Source organism: Urtica dioica, chromosome 12 (assembly GCF_054948205.1).
Source record: "Urtica dioica subsp. dioica isolate 48M chromosome 12, U.dioica_male_clone48M_v1_H2, whole genome shotgun sequence".
Taxonomy (NCBI): domain Eukaryota; kingdom Viridiplantae; phylum Streptophyta; class Magnoliopsida; order Rosales; family Urticaceae; genus Urtica; species Urtica dioica.
In genome coordinates this window covers 22354543-22378090 of record NC_142767.1, presented here as the reverse complement: position 1 = coordinate 22378090, position 23548 = coordinate 22354543, and the positions used below count along the sequence as shown (strand labels likewise).

Here is a 23548-nt window from a genome sequence, read left to right as displayed (position 1 = left end):
AACAGAGGAACAAAATCATGACATTGAATATTTTCCTCGTAAATTTTAAACAATAGGTACTTAATTGTTAAAACTAAGAGTGTAATTGAGTTGAGTTATTCGATTTTTTCATGTATTATTAACCCTAACCGCTATAATTAATTTTTATTTTTCAAACCCAAACCAACCGATTGAAAGGTATAACAATCAGGTTGGTTTGGGTTAATTTTTTGGATTATTTTTCTAGACACACAACTTTATAATTCACATGATACATGTATATTATATCTAATACGTTAATGTCGAATAAAATTAAAATTTTGCTTATCTTGAGAAATTACACATATTAAATAAAATTACCGATAATTTTAATGACTAAATTTTCATGTATTCGCAATTAAATTAAGTATAATGAGTGTTTTTTTTAATTTGACTGTAATATTATTCGAAGAAGGATACTAGTTTTAACAATAGCTCATATAAAATAGTTCCAATCTTAATTTTTTTTTTTAAGAATTAACGTCATCGGATTAGTTTGATTCAACCCAATCTCACGGTTATCAAAAATCAAACCAAACCGAAACATTTGCGGTTTGAGTTGGTTATGACCCAAACTTTTTCGGATTATAATAGGGCGGTTTAAAAAGATTGTGGTTAATTTGGCGGTTCTCGTGAATACCCCTAGTTATAACCCGTAAACATTGGCAACTTTTAGGGATTATTCCTATTCTATGACTTGTACCAAGATTTTGGACCAAAATCTACTAAACCCAACTAAATCCTAAACTATGACTACCTATTTTCACTAAATACAAAAATACCCTTACTTTTAATAATATTTGATTTTCTTTCTTATTTAATTATTTGACTTTCTTTTCGTTTTGGGTTCAGCTCTCTTCCACTCTCTCGTTTCGTTTTTCAATTTGTCATCTTTGTTTGGGTTCATCTTTGTTTTTTCAATTTGTCTTTTTAGTTTAGGGTTAGATTTTCATGAAAAAAAATATGATCCTATTCAAAGTGTTTAAGTCGTTGAATTTTTGTGGTTTTTGAAGTTAAAAAACAAATAAAAAAACAATTCTCGGGATTCTGGAAAATTTTGAAAAGTTTCTGAAAATTTCTGGGTTTTCGTTGAAGATTTATTGACATTGACGTAAATAAATATGCATTTTTATTGACATTAATGTAAATAAATCTTCAACGAAAACCCAGAAACTTTCAGAAACTTTTCAAAATTATCCAGAATCAAATCTTCAACGAAAACCCAGAAACGTTGAAGCATATTTATTGACATCAATGTCAATAAATCTTCAAAGGAATTTTCCAGAATCGTTGAAGATAAATCTTCAACGAAAACCCAGAAATTTTCAGAAACTTTTCAAAATTATCCAGAATCCCGAGAATCGTTTTTTCTTTGTTTTTTAACTTTAAAAACCACAAAAATTCTACGCGGAATCCATGGCGGGCTGTTCCGGCGGACACTTCGAGGTCGCCGCCACCGGGATGACCATGGGCTGCTATTCGGAGACCATGACTGTCGTTCCCAGGAGCTTCAGCGTCGGAGATTTCCAAGGCTGCTCTCCGGGTTTTTGTAATGATTTTTGTAATAATAATATAAACTAAATAATTGTTTTTGTTTTATTAATTAACTAATAAAAATAAACTAAATATGCAGGATAAATATGTAATTACTTATTTCATTAAGTCATAGTTTATTATTTATTTGGGTTTAGTATATTTTGGTCCAAAATCATGGTACAAGTCATAGAATAGGAATAATCCCCAACTTTTACCGTCATTTCCTCTTAATATTAGCTATTTTAAAATGGAATGTTCAATTGATGCACTGGATGGGCCGAAAAAGATTGAAAATTGGCTCCAAATAGAAGAACTTACCTTGTGTACCTTCTTTAGAAATTTATGTCCCCAAATATCTTATTAACTACTTTTATTTTATGAATAATATTTTTAGAACATTTCTCTCGTTTACAAAAATCGTTTACAAAATCTATTTTTTAAAATTATGATCTTCAAACGATCGATGTATTAGATATTAATAACAATCTCATTTACGTATGTGTAGCGAAGCATATGATCTGGTGAAGTGTAATACTATTTAAAAGAAAATAGATTTTGACGATTAATTTTAAGAGCTTATATAGGATTACATCTCGTCTTCCAATTTTCTGTTTCACCATAAACGATCAGTGATCGTCTTTATTTATTCCTTCTTTGCGTGTAAGGATTTTCGACAATGCTTGCCAATGGGTAGATGCGGAACAAACCTTGCCTATCTAGTCTTCGTTTTTTTTTTTTATGGGAATAAATTGAAGAAACACTTTTCAAGACATAAACGACACGCCCTGCAAAAATCTTCAAAATTTGTTTTGGGATCAAGAGGAGGCCTATTTTTTAATTTTTTTTTTAACAGAGAATTTTTTAATTTAATCTGTCTCTAATTGTATTGCGCAACATTTTCCTGCCATAGTGTCAATAATCATAAAAATAGCTATTTAAAATTAATTTAATTAACAATATATCCAATATTTTTAAATTTTCAATATAATATTTTGTCAAAAACTTTTTTTTTACAGTGTCACTAAACACTTTTAATGATTTTTATAATAATTAATTAGCTGTTTAGCCATCTAAAACACTAGCAATTTGGTTTTAGCCAACCTTTCGTTAATTTCCCGTAAATAGCCATCTTGCTTACGTGGCAGCTTATTAATTGAATTAGTTTTACCTTTTTGTCCTTAAGCTATTTTAATTAGGCAATTTTTTTAAAAAAATTCGAATTAAATATTGAAACCGAAAATGGAAGTTTTCAAATTTGAAATTTGAATTTTGAGCAGATTTTGAAAGATATCAGCCATTAATTGTTATGTATTTGGAAATTTTCAACATTGACTTTAGTTAATTAGTTTCTATTTTTGTTGCAATTCATTAGGTAATTAATTTCGAATTAATTCTTCATTCATTGATATTCTTTTGTCTTCCATATATTCATAATTTCTAAAAAATTTCGTGCTCAAAATATTCCCAGAATTTTTCAGTTTATTTACACGATTAACTGTAAATAGGCATTGTATTTACAGTGATTATACTGTAAATAAGCTTCGTATTTACACGAATATACTGTAAATATGATTTCTATTTACACGAACATACTGTAAATAGGCTATCTATTTACACGAACATACTGTATTTAAAAAAAAAAACCATAAACTTCTCTCAGCAAGAATTTGTCGATTTGCACATGCGTTCCAAGAACAAGAATGAACTTGATTCCCAGGTTATAAAGGAAAACAAAATTCCTGAGAACCAAAATTAGTTGAGAATAACAAAATCATAGATCGTTGCTTTGAGACACGGGATCGTCGCCGCCACATTCGTCGCCACCAGTAGCAGCCCCACGCCGCCCACCGCCTTCGTCGCCATCCACCGCGATCCCCGCGTCACCTCTTCCACAGCGTCCTTCTCAGACTCGATCCCGATGCAGATTCAAACAAACAGCCTTGTTTGGAAATAAAAAAATTAGAGCAGCCGTAAAAAAAAAATTAGAACAGCCATTTTTGAAAAAAAAAAACTCGGGATATTACATTTTCTTTGTTGTCGGGTTCGATTGTTTATGATCTTCAATTGCATAAAAGCTTCCGAAAACTCTTTAATCGCCGAAAAGTTCCAGAACTTCTTCATTTGCCGAGTTTCGATCTGCGTTTTTTTTTGCTCTGAAATGGTTTGGGTTTTTTTGTTATGAAATTGTGTTCGAGTGATTTGTTGAGGCTGCGTGATTTGGTGTATTAATTAATGACGTTAATGACGTTCCTTGAATAGCGGGAGTAGTTATTGACCGAATATTTGGTTTTTAATTTTTTAATATCTGCAGTAAAAATAGGCGGGAAAATGTGAGGGTATACTCGGCCAATATTTGTTGTAAATAAATCATCCTGGCTATTTACCACTTATTTACATAACGTTGGCTAAAAATAAATTGGCCATTTTCAGAAGGCTATTTAGCTTAATTACCCTTTTTATAAACAATATTCCTAATTTTGTTTTTTGACAAATTACACACTTCGTCCATTAATCTCAATTAACTATTATAACACCCTAAATTCAAAGATCATGTATGTGTATATAAACAAATTGAATGGAATGAGAAACGTATAAAAAAATGGTTCCTAGGGTAATATAATATATATACTCCGAAATGACCTAAACAACCCCTTCCCCGACCGTACAGCACCGTCCCATAACGGCGAGCGAATCGGCGATGGGCTTGACGACCAAGACTCCCTCTCCCACGGCGGCGCAAGCGAGCGCCGCCAGAAACGCCGCCACCTCAGCGCCGTCGTGTGCCACGTGGCCGGGCCTCCAAAACCCGGCGGCGGCGAGGAGCGCCACCTGGACGGGGAGAGAGAGCACGACGGCGGCGGCGAGGCCTCGGATCCGGAGCCGGAGCGACTTGTTGATGGCGGCCGAGGCCGCCGTCCACGCCGAGACCGTGAACGCCGCCGCGTACCCCGCCGCGTACGATCGGAACACCGCCGTGCTCAGCAGAGGGCACGTGCACGCGCACGTGTGGCTCGGCGGTTCGCTGACGTGGCAGTACGAGCTCCGCCAGAGGCGATCCGGGAGGTGGAGGAACGCCGCCGCCTCTTCTGACAAGAAGAACACCACCACCACCTATACAAACATTCTTTGCTTATATATTTATGCAGATGGATATATATATATATATATTATAAAGAAGATTAAACAATGCATGCGTTGAAAATTGGATTCTGATTACAACAACAAAACCCTAACCGGACACAAGTTATAAAGAGGAACGAGAAACGATGAATTTTTATTGGAACCAAAATATATATATATATATATATACATATATTCATTCTTATATATATCACACAAATATATGTTTACAGATTAATAATATTAGAGATAAACACAAATTACATTAAAAATGTTTTAGAAACTTTCTACAATATTGTACATTAAATTTATACAAATTAAAAGATTGAACTCACAACCTAATGACAGAGATGAGATTCATGAAAAATCCATAAACTAGAACTAGGAAAAAAAAAGAGTTAATTTTTTTTATTAAGATATAATAAAAATAATAAATAATTCTATATGATTCAACGAAATTACCTGGAGGAAAAAGGCCGGGGACGAGGCGGCGAGGAGAGAGAAGAAAGCGGCGGAGGAATTGGAAGAAGAAGAGTCGGAGAGGGAAGAGTGGAGGAGGAACAGAAGCGCGGCCAGGAACGCCGGCTGGAACAGCCCCAGGGAGAGCGCCACGTGGAGCTCGCACAGCCGCGTGGTCGGCGTCGCCACGTGGACCGCCAGGTGGCAGAGGGCCCACAGCGAGACGGCCGCGACCAGCACGGACCGGGCCCCCCAGACGGAGCTGAAGCGGCGGAGGTGAGGCGACCCGGAGGCTCTCGTCTTGATGCTGAGCTGGACTATCAGCCACGTGGACACCCCTGAGAGAGTCTCCGCCGCCGCCACCGCCAACACCACCACCTCCGCCGCCCCGCCGCCGCCCCACAAGATCATCTCTCTCTCTCTCTCTCACACCATTTGTTGTGTGAATTATGTGATTGATGTTATAATAATAATAATTATAGGGAGAGAGAAAGAAGAAAAAATTAGGAGGGAAAATGTGTTCACATTGTATTTGTGTGTCGCAGCTATTTATTTTGCTTCCGAGAATGATGATGTGTTTTGATTTGAATGTGAGTTGTTATATATATATAAAATAATATATATATATAGAGGGAGAGAGATAGGACTTTGGTTGTAAAAGCCTGCGGGTTTTTTTTTTTAATTCGTCGGACTTGAGCTAGTCAAGAGAAGAGAACATTTCCAAGGAGTTTATCGTTTAGTTTTATGAGATAGATGACAACTTTGACCGTGCATGCAAAAGAAGAAGACAGACGGGATTTAAAATTTAAATTTAGCAAATATATGTATATACATAGATATATAGTTCCTCGCTCGTTGACAATCAAGAGAAGCAATTACACACACACAGCTTGTCAATAAGGTATAGATGAATAGACAGACAAAAGAGACAGGATTTTATATTCAAAATTATACATATATATATTTATGCTCTACAGAGAGCTTTGACAGGGAATCACGTATAATCTTAGCTAATATATCTTATTGGCGGTATACATATGATTTTAAATTATAAATATATATTGCCCACTACTTACTATCTATTCGTCTTCGGTGTTCAGAATTAAAAAAAAAAAAATACTGATTCATTTTGATAGACATACATAACGGCAGTCATATATGTCTCAATGATTAATAGACTATTTTCATTTGATATCATGTCGTAGATAATATTATACGTGATTTTGATAAGCTTTTCTTTGTTGAGAACAGTTCAATTGCCTATATAGCCCGAGTAAAAACGTAGACTAATTGCGCTCTCTCTCTCTGACGTAGACACACACCCATGCAAATTTCATCACTTATATTGTAGTAGGAGATATTAAGACTTAAGAGTAACTGTTTATACACATATTAGTCTACGGGTCAAATCAGTTTGAGCTAAACTTTTGGAGGACCAATTGAAATGAAGCGAGAGAGAGAGAGAGAGAGAGAGAGAGAGAGAGATAGAGAGAGAGGCAACAATAATTACATTCAAAGTGCAATCTACCGCATTATGGTCGGTTGGTGGAATCCAGTTTGTTTTTTATTTTTCACAGATGAAACCCAGCACAATTTCACTTATTTATTTATTTATTTATTTTTAATCGCATGTATCAGGGGACATTGTATTTGTGTGTATATGTAAGAAAGCCATTCCTCAAGTCTTATACGGACTTCAAAGTTCAAAGTAACGCGAATACAATACAATATATATACATGTTATACTAATATATATATATATATATATATAGAGAGAGAGAGAGAGAGAGAGAGAGAGAACCTATATATATATATATATATTTCCGATACAAAGTTCTTATATTTTCTTTTACTACTGTTTTTATACATTCCATTCCATCCTCAACCCACTACTGACAAAGTAGAATTAATTTATACTCATATACACGGTATCACACACATATATATTATATATGCATACAGTATATACACACACACACACACATATATATATATATATATATATATATACACACACACATACATATTCTCTCACCAATGCTGTGGTCCAACTCAACAGTGTTTGCACTGTATAATATCTCTAACACATTACAAACGCACAATAAGATAGACTTATTACTTGAATGCATTTGACTGATGATATAACAGCGTTACAGTCATCAAGTATTAGCTACACATATACATATATAGTTATATTGCTCGGAAACCGCTTGAAAAAATTAGCTACCATAATTATTATTAACGCAGCCTGGTACATCATGCATGGATATACACACACATATATATACATATACATTTATATATATACATTACAGTACCAAGCTATACTGACTCTTTTACTAACAATATTTTTTAAGTGACTTGAGAGTTAATAGTCACTCAATTCAGAATCTGAATGCTATGCCAACTTCTAAGACTTTTGTTACTTTAATGCTTTAACGTTGTTGATGAAGTTCATGAGTCACTATTTTAGCACAACTTCGTGTAAATATAATGAAGCATATATTCATCTTTACCTATCTCACACACACACACACACACACACACACACACACACACACACACACACACACACACACACACACACAAAAAAAAGGATAGCGATAACTAGTAGAAAAGGATGACAAAATTGAAAAGAAAACATTTTGGAAAAAGATGACAGAAAGATACCTCTTTTTCATAAAGGAAGGACGAGAGTGACAATAATAGAATCAATTCTATATATCGAATGTCTATCACATAACGCACTCTCAATTTCCAACTTCATGTATACATTTGTTATGTATATGTATAGACAGACGCGCACACACAATATATATGTCTTCAACCAGAAGTAACATATCAAGCTAGAATATATATATAGATTTATTTAGGTGATATATATTATTAATAATAATAATGTAAAAAAGAGATTGGTAAAGCTGATCAGAGAATAATAATGCAGAGATTTATACAGCTCTGCAAACTCCACGGCCACATTATCCCCACTACCAGAAAACACTACTCGATCAAGTTTAATATTTATTTAATAACTAATAGGATAATAAGAAAACCCTAAATATAAACTACTCTTAATACATCTGATTTGTTTCTTTTTTAGATTGTAAAGAAAATCAGTTTATAAATTAAATCCCATACTTCAAGAGATGATCAAAATTCCCCAATATCCAAATACCCCATTTAAAAACCCTAAGGAAAACATTCAATTAATAAACTTGAAAACTATTTCAAAAAGCATACCTTAACAATGATGAACTTAAAAGTGAAATCCGGAATCCGATGAAAACTTCTTCCAGAAAAAGTACATACAAAACCAGCAATCATATATATAATCATATGAATATTTGACCAAAATCGACATCAAAATCATAAATAGAGTCATCTAATCATGATGATATGAAGATGTCTAGGAGTTCTCACAAATAACCCCAATCCTATATTAGGTCAATAAAAAAAATCATAACCTACGAAAATCACTTTCAACAAAAGAAAAATAGAATCTCACCTGGGCGTTGTGACGTGCTTTGGCTAATCGAAGCTGTAATTGAGGGGAATGAAGCCTGGTCCGAGGTTTAGTAACCCTAGATTATATATATATATACATATATATATATATATATATATATATATATATATGTCTGTGACTGTATAGATATAGAGTCGGTTGAGACCTCGTGCCAAGCATCATTCCCCTCAAAACAAGGCTTCGCAATCTGATTTTCGATCTTCTTTCATCACATTGTTTTAAGTGCTATTCTATCTCAGATATATAGCCATCATAATTAACATAATCATTAGGTTTAGAGGAAAAAAAAAAGAGGGCTGGTAGAGAGAGAGAGAGAGAGAGAGAGAGAGTTGTGGTTTGGTCATTTTTATCTCGCTTTAGGGTTTGAACTTTGAACTGTTGACATAGGTTTTTAATAGTATACAATTTATTTATATATATTATGCACCGCGTGTATATGCTAAAGAATTAATATATTTTAGTTTAGATACAGAAATATATAAAGGATATATCCAAAAAATATTTATGTTTGAAAAAAAAGGTACTTAAAATTTTTTGAAAATATTTTTATTTTTTTGATATAAAAAATCGATACGAATGAACTATTTGTGGTTAAGGTCCAATCTCTTTATTTTATTTTATTTTTAAATTACAAAACATTGATTGAACAATGAGTGTCCACTCTACTCTATTTTATATATTATATATATTATGAGTCGAAGAAGATTAAAAAAAAATTCCTTCGGACAAGGATAATTTTTTTTTTATGAACGATTAAGATAGATAATTGTATATACATAAAGCATCATTGCTTTAATAAACAATCAAGTCAACGTGTACCGTCGGATTTCGATCATCATGACTACGATCTTGCTTTGTTTTTCTACTTTTTTATTGTTTATATTTATAAGGAAAATTTTAATAAGGGAATAATTTATTAATTTGGCCGTTGTGACGAATTGATGAAATTAAAGTGCTAAAGTTGAATATGGACATAGTAAATCATGCCACGAAGTTGGACCGATTAATATGTATCAAAACATTGACCAGACAACGAACATGTATATGCGTTAATTTCTGCACAAACTACGAGGTTTCGAATTACTTTACAAGATTATTCACATCACATACATGAACTTTTGTGTAAAAAGTGAAAAATAATACAATGGATTTTAAAATGTTATTTTTACCACTACTGGTCCAAGACTCATGTCACTCACATTTTTATGTCGTGTAATTTTTAAAATATTCGGTATGGGCTTTATATTAGTTTATCATCCACCTCGATGTCACCAGGCTTCTAAAATAATATAGTAAGTAAAAAACAATTAATATAAAAAGTAAATATAATATAGGAAGAAAAATGAGTTTTAGCATACTAAGGTTGTACCGCATCCACGACGATAATAATAATGGGCGTGTTTGGTACAGCTTTTTTAAATCTGTTTTTGCTGTTAGCAAAAACCAAAATGCAATCTTACTGTTTGGTAAAACAGTTTTTAGAAAAAATTTCAAAAACGATTTTAAAAATTGTACATGAGTCACAAAAGCTACGAATCTTAGCTTTTAGAAAAAGCGTTTTTGTATTTGATATAAAATTACTTTAATATCCTCACGTGATTATCCATAACACTGTTAAATATTTATTTTATGTCTATTTTAGTCTTTTTACTAGAATATATTTATTTTACCAAACGCAAAATCAGTTTTTGTTACCAGCAACAACTGTTTTATAAACAGCTTACCAAACACCTGTCAGTTTAAAAAAAAAACAGTTTTTTCCAAAAACTGAATCTAAAAGCGTTTTTTTTTAAAACAAAGCTGTGCCAAACGATGCCAATAATAGTGTTAAATGGAACGGTAGCTATTTTGTGTTAAGGTTCGAAATGTCTAGGGAATCAAAAAATTGATAAGTTTCGGCGGCAGATGTTCATTCAAAATTATTAATTTTTTTGGGAATCGGGGTAAAACAGATTGGAAGTGATTCTTGGTTCACATGAATCGGTATGGCCCAACTTTTTTTTCACTCTGAACTGTGGTATATAATCGAAACTCGTCCACCTTTCTTTCGCCGAAAAATTGGTCTAAACTTCTCATTCCTTTGCTGAAGCTTTCTCACATGTTTTCGTCAATTTTCACTGGGTTTTCACGTTTACGGAAGTCTGAATGTGATTCTTCCCACCGGTCATGGTAACTTCATCGGTATAGTTTTTATCATTATCCTCACTGGATACTCCGGTAAACCATTGGTATCTCTCGAGATACCAGCAAAATCTGAGTCCCGATATAGCATCGGTAACATTATCTCAATCATTGGTTCAAACTTTAAGATTGATAATATGTAACTTAAAAAAATACAGAAGCATTTTCATTACTCTTTCTCTCAACATTTACATTTCACAAATACCATATGTAATGCCATCATTTTTTCGTAAGTGAAAACTACACTACTAGTTAAAAAACGACAAGAAAGAGATAAATGACGTAGTCCACCAACTCATGATAAGTATCCCAATTATGAGGCTTAAAGGCCGGACCCCGACCCTGACAAGTATCCCAAACAACAAGTATCCCAACCCCGACAAGTATCTCAACCCTACCACGTGACCCAACCTCAACAAATATCTCAACCCTACCACGAGATTCAACCCCGACAAGGGTCTCATCCCTACCAATGGACTCAGCCCCGCTAAGGGGCTCAACTCTACCAAAAGATCTCAACTCCACCAAAAGCCTCAGCCCCACCAAGGCCAGTCTCAGACTCTACGAAGAGACTTTTTACCCTAGTCTCAAACCCCACCTAGGGCTTTTCAGCCCCATTCATAGAACCCACCAAGAGATTTTTTCAACCAACTCCGACCAGCAACCTCAATAAGTCTTAGGGCCCAAGATTCGGGTTCCAAAACCCCTATAAATATCACTTATCTTCCAAAGAGAAAGGGGGAAGAATTTTGGGAGAAACTAAATGCTCTTCATCTCTCTCTCTCTCTCTCTCAATTTCTTTCAACATATACCCGCAAAATAATGCTAGAATTACTCCATACCTTGATTATAAAAAATAAAAAAAAAACATGAACAATCTTCTTTCTTTCTCAATTAAAGGAGAAACACTACTTCCTTTCTCATAATCAAGAGAAACTCTTTAACCTCAAAACACAAAGAGAAATGATCTACTTTTTTTCTCTCTAGAATTGAAGATAAAATAATCACTATCTCTCTTTCATACTTCCTTTCACAAACAAATGCTTAAATTATGTGAAATTATATTCCCTCACAAAAACTTTCAAAGAACTTGAGAAATCTAATTCTCATGTTCTTCACTTAATAAGAGGAACATTATATTATATATCACCCGTTGTGTCTTCTCTTGCAGCTAAGGGAAATGAATAACATGGCGAATCACACCACCCACCTCGATTTCCTCGGGCCTCCATCTCGGTTGTAACACTATGGGATATCCTCTCTCCGGTATGATCCTTTCGGAACCATAGAAAATTGGACATTCACAACCCAAGATCGATAGACGTTGCAAGCTTGCACCACCGACACGTGTCTCGTGAATATTATCCGAAAAATCGCACTAACAACCTCGTGACATGACCTTATATTCATACCTAACTAATGCAATTCAAAAGCTTATTATGGTAATCTTTTACAGTTGGCATAACCTTATTTTCATACCTAACTAATGCAATTGAAAAGCTTATTACGATAAGCTTTTACAGTTGGGAAATTTAGAGAGAGAGTTGATTTACCTTCAAAGGGCTGCTGACTTTTTTTAGATTATAAGGTTAACATTTAGCACTTTTTGAAAAGTTGGGAAGAAAAAAAGTAGGAACGTATACCAACATCCTATTTGTATATATTAATTTTCTGAATACCTAACCCTTTCATACTTTTTCACAAACACCTCTTTATTTTAATTTCAAACCATTTATCCTTTACTTTAAGTGAGACTAGCTATAACACTAACTAAAAAAAAAAATAGATAAAGCTATAAACTGTAAAAAGAATAATTAGAAAATAGATATTTACAACATAAAAATAAGTAAGATATTTGAGGTAATTTCCACATCAGAAATAGAAACCAATTGATGTTGGGCCTATGTAACAGAAATCAACCTTTACCTTGGACATTATCAGAAGAACTAAAGAACGTTTTCCGAGAATATCTTCCTTCTCACTCTTATTCTGAGCATACCTACTTTCATTTCATGCATATCCCAATTCTCATTCTTATTATGAGAATATTCTCCTACGATCTAGTTTGTTATTTAATTATTTTCATTAAAAAAATGTTCATACTATATTCACCTTTTTTAAAAAATCTTGTTCTCGGACATCCGTAAACGTAAACATGGGTCGCATAATAAAAAAAAATGGCATAGCCGATGTGGATTAATATATGGTAACCCTGTGATTAAGATATAAACAATCTATATACAATCCCATGCAAGAATAATTATCTGTATTTTAGACGGGCTCAATAAGAATAATTACGCTTGTATATATGATTGATGGGTGTATAATGTGTCTGATCAATATATATATATATATATATATATATATATATATATATATATATATATATATATATATATAAATGTTCAGACATCACGCAGTGTAATACATCAAACAATAATTTATTTCCTATGATCAGAGAGCCACCACGTCAACTTTCGCTGATATGTGAATTCCGAGTATACAAAAAAACATCAGAATTGGGTTGATATGGCTATACAACGTACGGACGTGTGTATATAAATATATAATCATAGTATACAGTTTGTCTTAGACAAATTAAACACACTTGGCTAAAAGCCTCAAACGACATGCCGACACGACAAATAAACCTTATCATGATATATATATATATATATATATATATATATATATATATATATATATATATATATATCAGTTTTTGTAGGGTCATTCACATCTTTATACCCATAACCAAAAGAAATGCTAATAATGGCCGTTTAAGACAAAAATGTGAAGTCATTTTCAGTGGTTGTTTGTTTGGCATGAAATTTATGGTCTTTGCTTCTCCACAACTTAGAAACCTATAGTTTTGATTTTGAAAACTTTATAGGTGTTAATAGAAAGTTACGTTCATATTATATTTGTAGAGGTCTGAAGCAAAAAAAGTAAAATTAGACCCTAAAACACATATGAGTGAACAAAATTTATGTATATGCCTTCACAGAAAGTAGTGAACCCCTCCCACTTTTTATTGTTTTTTTATTTTATATAGTTACATTAGCTTTTTATTTTATTTTACATTTTCTTTAGTAAAAGAAAATGTCAAAATTGAAAAAAAAAAAAAAAAAAAACTCTCTAATTAGGACTGAATGAGTTTGAGGACAAATGTCATTTTTGTTTAGTTTAGTACATCTTAAAATTTGTGAGCCTTTTATTCAATTGTGAGCCTAAAGCAAAAAATTTAGGACTTTTATGGTCTAGCCGGGCCTACTTATTTGTGATTGGCTGAACTTGAAACAGCGGAAGAAAGTGAGGTTACTTGGTCACTTGCATTATTAATAGTTATCAATTTCTCTATTGTCTAAAAAATATAAGGACTTTGAATTTAAAGAAAGCTCATACTTATCAAGTTCAGCTAGCTAAATTGACGTCTCTCGCTAGAATCTTGTACACTTGGCCAAGAACTTATGAATCGTTCCAACCAAAGCTAATAATTATTATTAAATACAACTATTAAAACAACCCCACAAGTTTGAATATATATGTAGTTATGTACGAAAGTGTGTTTTCAGTAAACTTGAGTTTTTTCTTCAATTATTTAATTTGTATCCAACACATCTTAATTTATTTAAAAAAAAAAAAAAAATTCCTGACGAAAATAAATAGATAAATTTTCATTAAATTTTACCTTCAAGTGTCTTAGCTGTATCGATTTCTAAATGAAGCTTGTTTTTTCCTAGAGAAAACATTTATTGTTGCTTGATTTTCGACGTTTCAATGTATATAATGAAAAGACTATTATATAGTACCGTGGCGTGTAAGCATGACATATATACATAATATATGTATATATAGCAGTTGACTGACACCTGTGTTCTTAATTTTTATTTTAAACGACGCTGCAACAATCAACACAAACACGCAATTATTAAGTAATAAAGAAAGCCACAAAAACTAGTGCAAAATAACTAAACGCTTTTATTTATAATTTTGTAATATCATGTATATAATTGATTATTTTGGTGCGAATGATTAGAAGATTATTATAGTGAGATTTGCTTGTGATCTTATCCTAAGTACGTCAGTCAGTTTATAACTATAACTATTAAATTATCCTTTCTTAATTGTCGCTTAACGACCATTAATATTATTTCCTTATATAAACTCCGTTTCTTAAGTACCACGTGAATCTTTCTTCGACCAAATTTATGGAATTATCATGGGAAACATAGCATACATTTTTTTTTTGCAACATCTATGTAGCTTTTATCATTATTATAAAAAAAATTCCCTTTAAAAAAATTGGCCTCCTTGTTTAATTATTAGATTACATAAATAGCATGTTTAGGAGTTTTCAAATTCAAAATTAGTATGAATAAATATCTTAAATTACCCAAAATACATCGCCGAGGTTTGTGGACACATGTATTTTATTCCAACCACCAAAAAGACAATCGTTTAGAGAAAACCACCAAAACAAAAGGCAATAAAAGGAATTTGTGTCCCATTACTTTAATTTTGTCTTTGTACCCATGGCATGGAATTGACAGTAGAAATGTTATAAAATAGCTGAGTGCATGAATTAAAATATTTTTCAGAATTTTGCTGTCTGGTTTATACATATCTCCATGCACAAATGGACAAAATTGAAATTTGACCACTCAGACCACCCTGGGCACCTTTATTTTTTGTCACATACCCACCTATGCATTACGTGTGTGTAAATATCATAGACACACAAATACAAACACAAAATCATTATTACAAGGTTGAGAAAATGAGTGATTCATCAACCACCACGAAGATCTTCTTTTTCATCGCCTATCTTATCAATTACCATCCCAGTCATCTAATCACCGTAGTAAACTTAGATTCTTATATGAAGATGGGAAAAAAATAACCAACAAATTAACGATATATTAACGTAATAGGAATATATAAAGGCAAAATAGTTTCTATATTCTTCCCTCTCAATTGCCATTGTATAAACGAAAAAGATAAGAGGTCAGTGAACGTACTAAACTTGAGTTCTTATATGAAGGGAAAAAAAATTAAAAACAATTAACTACCGTATTATAACAAAGAATAATAAAGTGCAAAGTTAAATATTTAGAAGAAAGATAAGAGAGGCCCCATTATGATATCAGTATATATTAACGCATTAACGCCGACTAAAATGGTTATAGGAAAAGCGATATAAACTTTTCCTCGAAGGGAAAAAAAAAAAAAGCGATATAAACTTAGGATACACAAAAAAACCAACCATGAGTAATTGGATATTGTTTTATACTTTTACTTTTATAGCTCATGAACGTGAAGGAAAAAGAGAATGAAGATAAGAGATGTTTACAAGGCACCTGGGATTGGTTAATGTCATAAGATATCTTATATCATTGGTTTGCACTATCACATCAAATCAATAATAGTCACATTTACCATAAAACCGAGATGAGAGAAACTTCTCTCTTTCTTTGTCATCACACAATATATTTCTCTCTCTCTCTCTCCCTCCTCTCTCTATAAAATTTCTTTTTCCGGCCTTAGTGATCTTTTAGCCATGGAAAGAAGAACAACAATACCAACACAAAAAGGTTTCTCTGAAGAGCCTCCAAATCCAATGACGAAGAAGAGAAGCAACAAGGACACGAACCAAAGGAGGTTCAGCGACGAGCAAATCAAGCTTCTAGAGACCATGTTCGAATCCGAGACGAGGCTCGAGCCGAAGAAGAAAGCTGAGGTGGCGAGAGAGCTCGGTCTCCAGCCCCGCCAGGTGGCGATATGGTTCCAGAACAAGAGAGCTCGTTGGAGGTCAAAGCAGGTTGAGCAAGACTTGAGATCTCTCAAAGATGAGTATGAGAGCTTGGTATCCAAGTTTGAGTCTTTGAAAAAAGAGAAACACTCCTTGCTCTCTAAGGTAAATTTCATTTCATTTCATTTTATTTATTCATTATTGGTTGCTTATGGAACAAGATTCTAATTACGTGTGTGAAAACAGTTACAAGAACTAAACGATGCCCTAAGAAAAGCGCAAGACGAGGAGGAGTGTAAGGACGGAGGATCGAGCAGCAAAAATAGTGATCCGGGGGGTAATTTTGCAAAACCTAATTTTCTAGAGGTATTGGAAGAGAGGTCTTTTTACAATACAACCAACAACAATGTTGAGGATGAGATGGTTATGAACACAAGTCAACAACAAGTTGACACTTCTTTAGCTTCGTCTTCGTCGATCGAGAATTGGTATAGATATGATATCGAGGGCATAGTAGATCAATCTCGAGCACAATGGTTGAATTCATGGTTTTAGAGAAGAAAAAGAAAATAGAAAAGTCGACGTACAATTTCGTTACAATCTTCGAGCTATACAAGCAATAATTGTTGTGCTGCAAATTAATTTAAGGAGGTTGTGGATTAGCAACGCATAAATGTTGCTTCAGTGAGCTTGTAAATTAGTTGTTGAAATATATTTTCAGGTATTATTAGGCATATAGAGGGTTCTATGAAAGTATGTTTAGAACGCATTTTGTTTTTTGTAAAAGATGTTATGCTTTTTTTTTTAATATTATTTGTAGTGAGTATTACTATTTGAGAGATGAGGACCCAAGACAGACTGGGAGTTTATAGCTATACAAGCAAAGTTGGCCACGCATTTAATTTAATGTCGTATGTTTTATAAAGCCAATGATTTTGAGCAGCCAAATATCGTGTAGCATATAATTGGATATAAAATATTCAAACGCTTCATAAAAATAAATCAGTACATCATGCTTTTAAATTTTTCAGGATTAATAGCCAAAAATTAAAACCAGAGTATGGAGATACTTAAATACACTATAAGCTCATTAAATCACATATACTATAAGCTTTTTCATTTATCATTTACTTACAATTTTATTATAGTTAAATTTGTCTGTTGTTTATAATTTTATTTTACTTACAATTTTTTCATATTTAAAAATTTTTCTTTGTCGTTTATAATTTTATTTAAAATAATAGAAAAATCGGCTTAAACATAACAAGTAAAAACGTATTGAGGAAAGTTTAAAAAAACTTGGGTTATTCACAGATTTAGCATATGGAAATGAAGTATTCGTATAATTTTCGAAAAAAACTTGAAACAATGTTGAATGAGGACAAAATCGCCTACATGAAAGAATCTCAAAATATAGGCCCAATATATCGAATATAATTTTTAAAATTTGAACATCAAACAAAATGGACAGTTTGGCCGAGTGGTCTAAGGCGCCAGATTTAGGCTCTGGTCCGCAAGGGCGTGGGTTCAAATCCCACAGCTGTCAAATTCTTTTTTTTTTCTTTCTTAATTATCCAAAAAGAAAAGCAAATCTATTTATATCCTCACACGAACCATATTCACTTTCTTTCTTTCTTTCTTCTTCTTTCGAAGTCCGAACAGTCAGTCAAATATAATGTCAACATGTTTATACTCAACAGCCACACCGTGCAATTTCCGATCATATAGCTCTTCTTCTTCTTCTTCTCCTAGTTTGAAGCTTCCTCTGGTTTGGCCATGGCAAAAGCTGAAAGTGGGCCCACAGAGCGTGTCGCCGATGGGGTTCGGGACTTGGGCTTGGGGAAACCAGCTTCTCTGGGGCTACCAAGAATCCATGGACGCCGAGCTTCAGAGAGCTTTCGATCTCGCTCTGCGCAACGGAATCAACTTCTTCGACACCGCCGATTCGTACGGAACCGGAAAGCTCAACGGCCAGAGTGAAGCTCTGCTCGGAAAGTTCATCAAAGACTATCGAGGAGGTTTATTACGCCGATTTCGAGTGAAGTGTCAATTGTTCTGTGATTGAAACGTTGAGAAGAAAGAAAAAAAAAATGTGCAGGGAAAAAGGACGACATTGTGATCGCTACGAAGTTCGCAGCTTATCCGTGGCGTTTGACTCCGTCTCAGTTCGTCAACGCTTGCCGGTAAAAAATTTTAAAATATATATGATATTTTTAACAAAATTTTAATTAGAAAACTAAAGATTAATGACGTCAAATGATTTACATAAACATGAAATATTAATTTAAACATTAACAGAAACTAAAGCCACAAGGTTTACAAAAAGTCTACTACATGATTTGTGAATATGTACTCAAATATGTTTGAAAAGATGAGAAACATAATTAGGGGAAATAGAAACGTAATTTAAATTTAATACATCAAATCAATAATGTGAATTTTTTTACATCTACATAGACCTTGACAGAAACTAAAGTGACAAAAGTATGTCTACTTTGTGATTTTGGAAAATGTACAAAAGTATGTCTACTATGTGATTTTGGAAAATGTACAAAAGTACGTGTACTATGTGATTTTGGAAAATGTACAAAAGAATGTTGGTAAAATATGTACTGAGATATTAATGGTATTTCGATCCCTTTTTGGGTATCAAGGGTGTCTCTTGATCGTATCGGAATAGATCAGATCGGAATAGGGCAACTCCACTGGTCCACGGCAAACTACGCTCCTTTTCAGGAGAAAGCTCTTTGGGATGGTTTAGTCGCAATGTATGACAAGGTTAAAAGAAATTTCTTGATGAGCAAGCGATCCAACAATACTATCATTTATTTTTTTTGTAATCATATTGGTCTATGGTTTTATTTTAGGGTTTGGTTAGGGCAGTCGGGGTCAGCAACTACGGGCCAAAGCAGCTTCTGAAGATACATGATTACCTCAAGACTCGCGGGGTTCCATTGGCCTCGGCTCAGGTTTGAATTACTTGCTCTTAAAGTAACACCGTTACTTCATTGTTAGTGATTATTTTTTGCTTGTGGTTCAAGGTTCAATTTTCTTTGCTAAGCATGGGAAAAGATCAGTTGGAGACAAAGGAGATCTGCGATTCTCTTGGAATTAGATTAATCGCGTACAGTCCTTTAGGGCTCGGAATGCTTACTGGAAAATACACTCCTGATAGTCTTCCGCGCGGGCCTCGGTAAATATTTTTTGATATAGACTCGAAATCTAGTTTTTCGATCCCTGAAACTATTTCCTTTCTTCTCTAGAGCACTTCTATTCAGGCAAATTCTTCCGGGACTAGAACCTTTGTTAGGTTCACTCAAACAGATTGCACAAAAAAGGCAAAAAACTATTCCACAGGTAAATTTTCGTTGCCATTTATTTATTTCAAGTCTACAACATAAAAGGGTTTGAGAAATTATGTTTTGTAGGTCGCTATAAACTGGTGTATATGTAAAGGCGTGATTCCAATACCGGGCATTAAGAGTGTGAAACAAGTCGAGGAAAATCTAGGATCTTTGGGTTGGCGATTGAGCTCCGATGAGTTGCTTCAGTTGGAATCTGCATCAACTGAATCTCCCACAAAAATGATCCAGAATATTTTTCAAACAAGGTTTTGGAAGTTGTATACTTTAAAGCAAAGTAAAAATGTTTCTCAGATATAATTATCGGGACCTAATATTTCTTTTTTCTATTTACTCTTAATAGATGACATTGAGATCGTGCCAAAGTGAAGATGAACGTGGAAAATACGAAATCATTCGGGAACCTACGACTAGAATGTTGAGTATGTCACTATATAGCTTATTTGATTCATCCCAACTCTATTTTGTTACGGATGTGGTACTTTCATTAGTTCACTACATTTCTGAAAAACTAACGTTTATTATGTGTACCATTTGTGTTCAACATGAGTTTTTCTTAAACCACTTAAAATGTTACAACTAAAAAAATAATACAACTCATGATTTGTTTAATTTATTTATGATGTATAAGAGCTATAGTTATTGTAGCAGCATTATACTATCATAATGAGTGACATTATTATTATTTGTTATTATTCTTACTATTGTTAAGTCAGCTGACACACTGACAAATTTTGTTAGGTTAGTTAGGAGTCTTGAGTCTGTATTCGTGCTAGTATAAAGCAACCACTCGCCTTCTCTACTCTTTAGTTTGATCATTTGTAAACACGAGTAACACAGAGAAATTGGGTTAGAGAGATCTGAGCGAGTAAGGTTTGGGAAATCATCTTCTTCTCGGGTGGCTTAGGTCACACGATAACTTTGTGTTTGGATGCAAAGAACTCGGTTTGTGAGTCTTCGAGGAACTGATAAGGTTCCAAGGTGTAATCTGAACGGAAAGACATAGTGCAACGAATTCTATGGTGAATTCCATGGATTAGGCCAATTTGGCTGAACCTCGTCAACAATTCGTTTGAGTTCTTCTTTCGTATCTCAACTGTTTGATATATTGTGTGAAGTAGGTTCATTTTCCTAACAATTATTAATAATGCTTGGGGTTTTTTTTTTTGACAAATAATTTTGGTTATTATCCTTGGGACTGAAGGATTTTATTATCAGTATTATTATCATTATTATTATTAATGTTTGGTTTATTATTCTTGAAGTTACAAAGGGTCTTCATCTTGTTGTAAACTACTTGCATATCCGATGAATGAATGAATGCGTTTTTTCATAATCATTTGTTCACCTTAAACCTTACAGTCAATTCCTATTCACCTTAAACCTTACACCTCGGTAAACCTCGATAAACACATTGATACCTCGGTAATTCCTTGCTATACAATTTAAGATTATAACAATTTTGTGAATTAGTCTGCCTAGTAAATTTTGCTTGGAACCCAGAAACAAATAAAGAACCAAGTATCAAAATTTCAATACACACAACACCGAAGAATTGTTGGCTCAAACGCTAAGTAAATCATTCATACCACTGGGTTCACAGACCAAAACAAAATAGCAAAATTCTAGAGGTTATAAGGAACAATTTATCCCAGCGAAATCGATGTTTAAAACATACTTTGAATTGCTGAAATTGTGAAAACAAAAACAAAACGGATGCCCATACGGCATAGCAGTCCGGTGTAACTGGTGATCTACTTGATCTTCTTCTTGGGCCTCAACTGAAAACAAAAAAAAATACAAATATACAAAAAACACTAAACTGTAAATATCATACAGAAGTAAATGAAACAAACCAGTAAAATAGTTATAAATCACGGACCTGGTTGCTGTGTCCACACTTCTTCTTTCTGCAGTTGACTGCACGGGGGTGGAGACGAGCGTAGCACCTATTCAAGAACATTACAATAACACAACTTTTAATATACTAAATTTGCTAGCTAATCGAGATTTAAATCATCCAAGAATATTGCAAACTTCCAACCAGTTATCAAACAGTAATTGGATGCTAATTCAGATCAGAAGAGCTCTAGCAAATCAAATTTAACCAGCATTGGTAAACACAAATGGGCCAAATATTGGAACGATTCAATGGCATTATATATTCAAGATAAAATGCTATGAGACAATTAGTTATGGAAATCAAAACCAAGGAACGTACTTGCGGCAGATCATCTTGTCCTGGTTGTACTTCCTGGCCAAAGCCATGAGAGAAGGCTCAATGATTCCACCACGAAGCCTCAGAACCAAGTGCAAAGTCGACTCTGTTTACATGACAATCAAAACCACGCAATTGTTACTAGTCAGTCAATAATCAGGAACCACATATTCAAATTCACCAAGTGCCACGGAAACACAAAATGACGATTGACAATCACCTATTTATCAGATCACTAAACAACTAGTAATGCAATCGATAGTAAACTTACACGGAAGCATTTGATACTTTTTCAGTGGTTGACAACAAAAAATATATAAGACGCTAATTCAATCAAAAATACCTAATTTCAAAAATCCATATACAAGAGAGTACTATTATAACTATCTTCGCATTTCATCGCCAACCTAGCGAGAACAAACCCTAACCTTTCTGGATATTGTAATCCGCGAGAGTACGGCCATCCTCGAGCTGCTTTCCGGCGAAGATCAACCTCTGCTGGTCCGGAGGAATCCCTAGGGTTTCATACACAGCGAATCAACATGAATTCAAAAACAAAAAAATCGACCTCAAATGAAACTGAAGAACAGTCCAAAGTACTCACCTTCCTTGTCCTGAATCTTGGTCTTGACATTGTCGATGGTGTCGCTGGACTCGACCTCGAGAGTGATGGTCTTGCCGGTCAAGGTTTTCACGAAGATCTGCATCTTGACTCGCCTTCCTCTACGCTCGCTCTGATCGGCGTTGGGTTTTTCCTGATGCTATTGGCGATGAATTCGTTTATATATGAGATAGATGAGAAGTTAGGGTTTTGGCATAAAAAAAAATATAAAAAAATAAAAACGGACTTTGGACTTTGGACTTTGGATTTGGGTTGGGATCACTTTGGGTTTCGAATCCCAACAAACACTCTTGGACTGTGTCCCTTAGTGGACTGGGCCGAATTCGTAAAGCCTATAAATACGACTAATGGGGATAGCAAGTTTTTTTTCTGGAAAAATTATACCAATTATATAAATTAGTTATTTAAAAAAGATTGATTCGTAAAATAATCAAAAAAATTATTTTTTTTGGTAAAATATTCAAAATTATATCGTAAAAAAATTAAAACTATCATTAATTTTTGTTGTTGTTTTATACATGAAATCAAAGCGCATTTTCAAAAATTTAGACGACAATTTATACCGGATTATGTATGACATTATTATCCGGTACGCATTTTTAAAACATCTAACCTAACCACGACGTGAAAAATATTTCAATTTTTGCAGGCAAACTGTTGGAAGATGAGATATGGGAGATTGGCTTTTTTAATCCGACGGTCTATATTTAAAAAATAAAATAAAATTCATAAAAGCATCACGAGTTAATGAAAG

The 23548-nt window shown here is 33.6% G+C and overlaps 4 protein-coding genes and 1 non-coding gene across 5 annotated transcripts; 3 read left to right on the top strand and 2 right to left on the bottom strand.

Annotated features, from left to right (window-relative positions):
* Nucleotides 1–4019: 4019 nt before the first annotated feature.
* Nucleotides 4020–6192, bottom strand: LOC149380450 (uncharacterized). The gene is made up of 2 exons (XM_089603786.1): nucleotides 5137–6192; nucleotides 4020–4665 (listed from the first exon to the last, which is right to left on the bottom strand). The coding sequence occupies exons 1-2, from the start codon at nucleotides 5542–5544 to the stop codon at nucleotides 4195–4197; spliced, it is 879 nt and encodes a 292-aa protein (XP_089459912.1). The 5' UTR covers nucleotides 5545–6192; the 3' UTR covers nucleotides 4020–4194.
* Nucleotides 6193–16236: 10044 nt separating this feature from the next.
* On the top strand, nucleotides 16237–17162 carry LOC149380449 (homeobox-leucine zipper protein ATHB-7-like). Its single transcript, XM_089602246.1, has 2 exons — nucleotides 16237–16757; nucleotides 16839–17162. The coding sequence occupies exons 1-2, from the start codon at nucleotides 16401–16403 to the stop codon at nucleotides 17145–17147; spliced, it is 666 nt and encodes a 221-aa protein (XP_089458372.1). The 5' UTR covers nucleotides 16237–16400; the 3' UTR covers nucleotides 17148–17162.
* Nucleotides 17163–18058: 896 nt separating this feature from the next.
* TRNAL-UAG (transfer RNA leucine (anticodon UAG)) lies at nucleotides 18059–18138 on the top strand. The gene has a single exon. It is a non-coding gene; the product is annotated as a tRNA-Leu (tRNA).
* An 88-nt stretch (nucleotides 18139–18226) lies between these two features.
* On the top strand, nucleotides 18227–20549 carry PLR1 (NAD(P)-linked oxidoreductase superfamily protein). The gene is made up of 8 exons (XM_089602796.1): nucleotides 18227–18610; nucleotides 18691–18775; nucleotides 19247–19370; nucleotides 19460–19561; nucleotides 19634–19785; nucleotides 19856–19949; nucleotides 20021–20202; nucleotides 20298–20549. The coding sequence occupies exons 1-8, from the start codon at nucleotides 18268–18270 to the stop codon at nucleotides 20299–20301; spliced, it is 1086 nt and encodes a 361-aa protein (XP_089458922.1). The 5' UTR covers nucleotides 18227–18267; the 3' UTR covers nucleotides 20302–20549.
* A 960-nt stretch (nucleotides 20550–21509) lies between these two features.
* LOC149380446 (ubiquitin-ribosomal protein eL40 fusion protein) lies at nucleotides 21510–22972 on the bottom strand. The gene is made up of 5 exons (XM_089602797.1): nucleotides 22777–22972; nucleotides 22601–22687; nucleotides 22176–22278; nucleotides 21837–21903; nucleotides 21510–21735 (listed from the first exon to the last, which is right to left on the bottom strand). The coding sequence occupies exons 1-5, from the start codon at nucleotides 22877–22879 to the stop codon at nucleotides 21709–21711; spliced, it is 387 nt and encodes a 128-aa protein (XP_089458923.1). The 5' UTR covers nucleotides 22880–22972; the 3' UTR covers nucleotides 21510–21708.
* Nucleotides 22973–23548: the final 576 nt, after the last annotated feature.